Source organism: Oryza brachyantha, chromosome 2, assembly GCF_000231095.2.
Source record: "Oryza brachyantha chromosome 2, ObraRS2, whole genome shotgun sequence".
Classification (NCBI taxonomy): domain Eukaryota; kingdom Viridiplantae; phylum Streptophyta; class Magnoliopsida; order Poales; family Poaceae; genus Oryza; species Oryza brachyantha.
Window position 1 is genome coordinate 5,965,070 of NC_023164.2, and position 5,911 is coordinate 5,970,980.

At 42.7% G+C, this 5,911-nt stretch overlaps 1 protein-coding gene across 1 annotated transcript; it reads right to left on the minus strand.

The window, feature by feature from the left end:
* Positions 1-3,858: 3,858 nt before the first annotated feature.
* LOC102718243 (hydroquinone glucosyltransferase-like) lies at positions 3,859-5,331 on the minus strand. The gene has a single exon (XM_040520390.1). The coding sequence runs from the start codon at positions 5,329-5,331 to the stop codon at positions 3,859-3,861; it is 1,473 nt and encodes a 490-aa protein (XP_040376324.1).
* Positions 5,332-5,911: the final 580 nt, after the last annotated feature.

Sequence of the window (5,911 nt, forward strand, 5' to 3'; positions counted from 1 at the left end):
GAGTATTGTATACTCACCCTTGTGTTTAATTTAGGTTTTTAGGTACAATGAGATATCGACATACGTAGGTGGGAAGCAGCACACAATTACTCCATACTTACACATCTCTAATTTGAATTTAGTTTTAATAAAATTTGAATTTTTAACGTTAAATTTGAAGTTGATTTTGAAATTTTTTTCACCAAAGTTTATTTCTAACCTTAATTTTTAGATCACTAAGAATATGTATATAAAATTTTTATTCACAAAATATTTTTTATTTATAAATATGTTGTTAGGATCCTCTCATATGTTGTACAATTTATTCCGTTTGTAACCATAATAAGGTGGTGTTTGGGACAAGTGACTTATTTTTAGTCTCTTGTCCTATCGAATGTTTGAATGCTTATTATAAATAGTAAACTTAGACTATTAATAAAACATATCTATAATCTTGGACTAATTCGCGAGACGAATCTATTGAGCCTAATTAATCCATGATTAACATATGTGATGCTACAGTAAACATGCTCTAATTATGGATTAATTAGGCTTAAAAAATTTGTCTCGCGGATTACCACTCATTTATGAAATTAGTTTTTTTATTAGTCTATATTTAATACTTTAAATTAGTGTCCAAACATCTAATGTGACATGGGACTAAAAAATTTAGCCCTATCTAAACAACCCCTAAATTTAAGGACGCTTAGTGTCCTATCTATGGTATTTTACTAGCAGAAATAGTTGGAACCATTGTTTGACAAGACTATAGTGATGTTGTCATTAACATTAGATGATTCCTTCAAGGCTTCATGGATAAATCGAGCGGACATCAAGGGAAGAAAATTTCATAGGACTTCGGTCCTTCGCTAGAAGGAAGGACTTCGTTTTGCAAATGACATGTATCATCCTGTGAGTAAATGTTTGCTGGTAAGGCCATGTTTAGTTTTAAAATTTTTTTCCAAAAATATCACATCAAATCTTTGTACACCTAAAGGAAGTATTAAATATACATGAACATTATAACTAATTACACAGTTATGGAGAAAATCGTGAGACGAATCTTTTAAGCCAGATTAGAACGTGATTAGCCATAAATGCTACAATAACCAACATATGCTAATGATGGATTAATTAGACTCAAAGATTCGTCTCGCGGTTTCTGGGCGAAATCTGAAATTTGTTTTATAATTAGACTATGTTTAATACTTCAAATGTGTATTCAAAAGTTTGATGTGATAATTTTGTAAAAAGATTTTGCAAACTAAACGAGACCTAAGTGAGAATTAGTGAATTTTGCTTTAAGATTGGTACAAGACACATGTCGCATGAAAAACGAAGTCCTTCCTTCCAATAAAGAACTGAAGTCCTGTGAAATTTTCTTAAGACATCAAGGTAGCATTATCTGTCCCTGTCACCCTGTGGCCATCTCTGTCTGGGCTCTAAACTGAATTCTGAACTGAATAGGATAGGAGTATTAGACAGGCTTGGGCTGCAAAGTAGGATTAGAGTTAAGTGAGCATTCCTAACAGCTCATTTATCCCATCTTCTATCTTAGAAATAGAGAATAAAGAGTAAAAGTTAAGCTCCAGCAGAACATCTATCTCATCATTTATTTTTAGATGTCATCCATATTATGAGAGAGAAACTATATATTCAGATATTCTTTCTCCAATGCTCTAAATAGATATAGAGGATGCCATATATAGATGATCTGCTAGAGTACAAAGAGATATGAAGGATGAAAGTGTTTTAGATGATCATCCAAATAAAGATATAGATGACCAAATTTATATAAGCTATTGAGAATACTCTTACATATTAGATATGATATGGACCTGGGCTGCAACATGGGACTAGGCCGCCAATATGTGTATGAAAAGTGACACGAGAGCCCGTGCACTGAGCAATTACAGAGAGACACGTGGCACAAATCGGGACAGCCATCAGATTGACAATCTTACAAAGCATGCCCAAAATTTTAAGCTGAGGACACGCAGACATTATTTATTTAGGGAATGCTATTTTTACCCGGTGTATATATTCAGTCGGATATATGTAACAATTTTTTTTAATTCATGAACTTAGCCCCTCAAACCAAGTAGGGGATTTAGTCCCTCAAATAGCTAAATCTAAAATTTATGCTCCTGTCAAGATTTGAACTCAGGATCTTGGTGCTACATCAAATATGCAAATTATAAGTCATTTTTAAAATTTCTTGGGTAATACATCAAATCATAAAAGATAATTAAAATATATATTTTAATAGAACAAATGGTTAAACATATATTCAAAATTCAACGGTATCAAATAATAAAAAGTGGAGGGAGTATCTTCTATGGATATAATTCATCACTTACGTATAAAAATCATTGGATCAAGGTTGTGCTCGGTGAATTTATCACGGGAGCAGGAAAACACAACAATAGTATATGGATGCATGTGCAAAACAATTGAATGAAAACCACATCAAAAGACTACTCCTTTCATCCGATATATAAATATTTTTAGCATTTGAAGTTTGTCCTAACATATAAACATTTATAGTATTATTAACAATATTATTTGACACATTAATCACTTCTAAATCAATATTCTCTCTAATTTATCCCCACCTGCCTTATCGCATCCATCTATTTCTCATTATTAAAGAGCATTATAGTCTTTGCATTTTAATATAATCTCCGTTAAACAATCTAGAAATGCTTATGCTTATATTTTGATTAGCAATTATGTTTTGATATCTGATAGGGAAATAACTCTAAGTGAATGCAAATCTTCCTGTGAAATTCTTCAGCAATCAAAACTTAAACGGAAATTTTGTATGCCTTTTGTTTTACTCAAATCCTACGAACCGGTTAATCCGACGATGCAGTCGGCAGTACTATATCAAAACCATTTCTGATCTCACCGATTCCGGCACATGTTGACCCATGATGCTTGCTGCGACGGTCACGCGGAGGATTCTTCACGTATGTGCACGAGTCGATCGTTTTTACTGCCTTGCGCGCTGCTGGCAAACCGACGAAACAAAGCTTGCTTTAGTCTTTGTTCAGTTGGCGAAAATTTTTGGTAAAAGTGTGACGTCGAACGTTTGATCAGATGTCGAAACAGGTTTTAGACAAGAATAAAAAAATAAATTTCATAGCTCGTCTGGAAACCGCGAGACGAATCTTTTAAAACTAATTAATCTATCATTAGCACATGTTAGTTACTGTAACACTTATGACTAATCATACACTAATTAGTTCAAAAGATTTGTCTCACGATTTTCCCCATAACTGTACTGTTAGACCCTGTTTGGATACCTAGGGTTTTTTTAGTCCCTGTCACATCGAATGTTTGGACACTAATTAGAAATATTAAATATAGACTATTAATAAAACCCACCTCATACTCTGGACTATTTTTCGAGACGAATCTATTAAGGCTAATTAGTCCATGATTAGCGAATGTGATGCTACAATAAACATTTGCTAATCGCAGCTTAATTAGAGACGAATCTATTAAGGCTAATTAGTCCATGATTAGCGAATATGATGCTACAGTAAACATTTGCTAATCGCGGTTTAATTAGGCTTAAAAAAATTGTCTAATGAAATAGTCTTTATTTATGCAATTAGTTTTGTTATCAGTCTATATTTAATACTTCTAATTAACGTCCAAACATCCGATGTGATAAGGGATAAAAAAATTCTCTGGATCCAAACAGCCCCTTAGTTTTTGTTTTTGTATAAATACTATTTAAATATCCAAAGATACGATGTTGATGTTATGTTTTTTAAAAAAGTTTTTGATTAAACAGTACCTTATTTATACTCAGAAAACGTCACGCAAACGACCGACGCTGGCAACACAGTCCCCTGCATCTACGTCTGTTTACTTGCGCGCCGCCGCCGCCGCCTCCTTCCATTTGGCGGTGAGCTCCTCCAGCGCCCGGCGCGACGACCCCTCCTCCGGCGACCAGACCCGAGCGGCCGCCCGCTGGAGCTCCGTCGCCCGGCGCCGCACGCCGCGCCCCTTCTCCCCTTGCATCAGCTCGTTCAATGCTGCCGCGACCTCCTGGCGTGACACCGCCGCGGCCCCGCCGGCGTCGCCGTCCCGTGGGCGCGGCCGCAGGGCCAGCCCCACGGACTCCACCAGGACGACGGCGTTCATCTTCTGCTCCGCGTGCAGCGGCCACGTGACCATCGGCACGCCGGCGGCCACGCTCTCCAGCGTCGAGTTCCACCCGCAGTGCGACACGAAGGCCGCCGTGGCCCGGTGTGACAGCACCCGCACCTGCCGCGCCCACGCCGCGACGGCGAGGCCTCGGTCCTTCGTCCTCTCCAAGAACCCGTCGGGGAGCCACGCCAGTGGGTCGTCGTAGCCGCGGCGATCGTTTTCGCCGTTGCGGAAGGCGAAGGACTCGCCGTTGAGGCCTGGCATGCGGACGATCCAGAGGAACCTCTGCCCGCTCATCTCCAGCCCGGCGGCGAGCTCGTGCGTCTGTTCCACGGACAGCATGCCGGCGCTCGCGAAGGACACGAACACGACCGACCCTGCCGGCTGGAGATCCAGCCACTCCAAGCATGCCGACTCGCCGGCCTCGTCGGAGCTTGATCGGACGAACGGCCCCACAGGGTAAGCCGGCGGGAACGCTCCCTTCTCCGCCACCTTCTTGGACTCCTCCAAGGCGGCCGGCTCCAGCTCGTAGAAGGTGTTCACCAAGAAGCCAGCAGCAAGGCGGTACTGCCGGCCCGCCTCGATGAGCTGGCCGTACACCGGCGTAGTGCTGTTCCTGAACCCGTCCGGCAACTCCGCGTTGCTAAGCGACACGCCGCCGGGGAGCTCCAGAGGGTCCGGGAGGGCGCGCTGCTCGCCGGCGGCAGCGCCATCGTGCAGCTGCACGGTGCGGCTCATGACGGAGAGCGCCGCGACGTTGGTGGGAAAGAAGACGTACCCCGGCACCCCCATCTCCTCCGCGACGCACAGCGCCGCGGGGCAGAAGAAGTCAGGAACCAGCGCGGCGAGCGCGCCGGTGGACCGGAGCAGCACGCGGAGGCTCGGGAGGGAGCGGCGCATCACCTCGAACAGCACGGTCTCCACGCGGGCGTCGGCGGGGAGGTCGTCGAGCGACACCGGCGGCAGCGTGGCCGTCGCCACGGAGGCCGGGAGCGAGGACAGCACGGCGGAGCGCGCGTCCGGGGTGGCGAGGTCGGCGAAGGTGACGAGCGTGGCCGCGACGCCGTGGTGCTCGACGAGCCGCCTCGCCAGCTCGGCCAGCGGGATGAGGTGGCCGGCGCCGGGGCTCGCAAGCAGGACGACGTGTGGCGCCGCTCCTGCGCCGTCGGCGGCGGTCAACGGCTCCATCCTGTATTCCCGGTGCTGTGGTGTCAGCTTCTGTTTGGACGCTAGCTAGACGACATTATATAGACCACGCACGCTCATATTTAACCCCACGTCTCCACTGATTACGTCAGCGAGAAGATTTGTGAGCCATCCCCAGGCCACCAGGATAAGACGTACTCCCACAGTTTTAAACCGCAAGATGTTTTGGTCATGGTTGTATTCATCGATTAATCAATTCATATTGTTTATATATATATATATTTAGATTTAATAGTATTATATTATATATATTTAGATTCAATAATATTATGTGAATATAATAAATACTATCTCTATTTTATATTATAAGACTTTCTAATCTTGTCTAAATTCATCAATCGATGAAGGTATATAATTTATATATATATATTTCTAGATTCATTAGCATTCATATGAATCTAGATAAGCTTAGAAAGTCTTATATTATGAAATGGTAGGAGTACTATAAAATCTTAAATTGTGGACCGGATGTAGTTTCTAATTTGGATCTTGGGCTATGGCTGCGTTCTGATCTTATCTTGGAGTTTGGATTTTCCTTATTACGCTTTTCAAGTTGTCTACA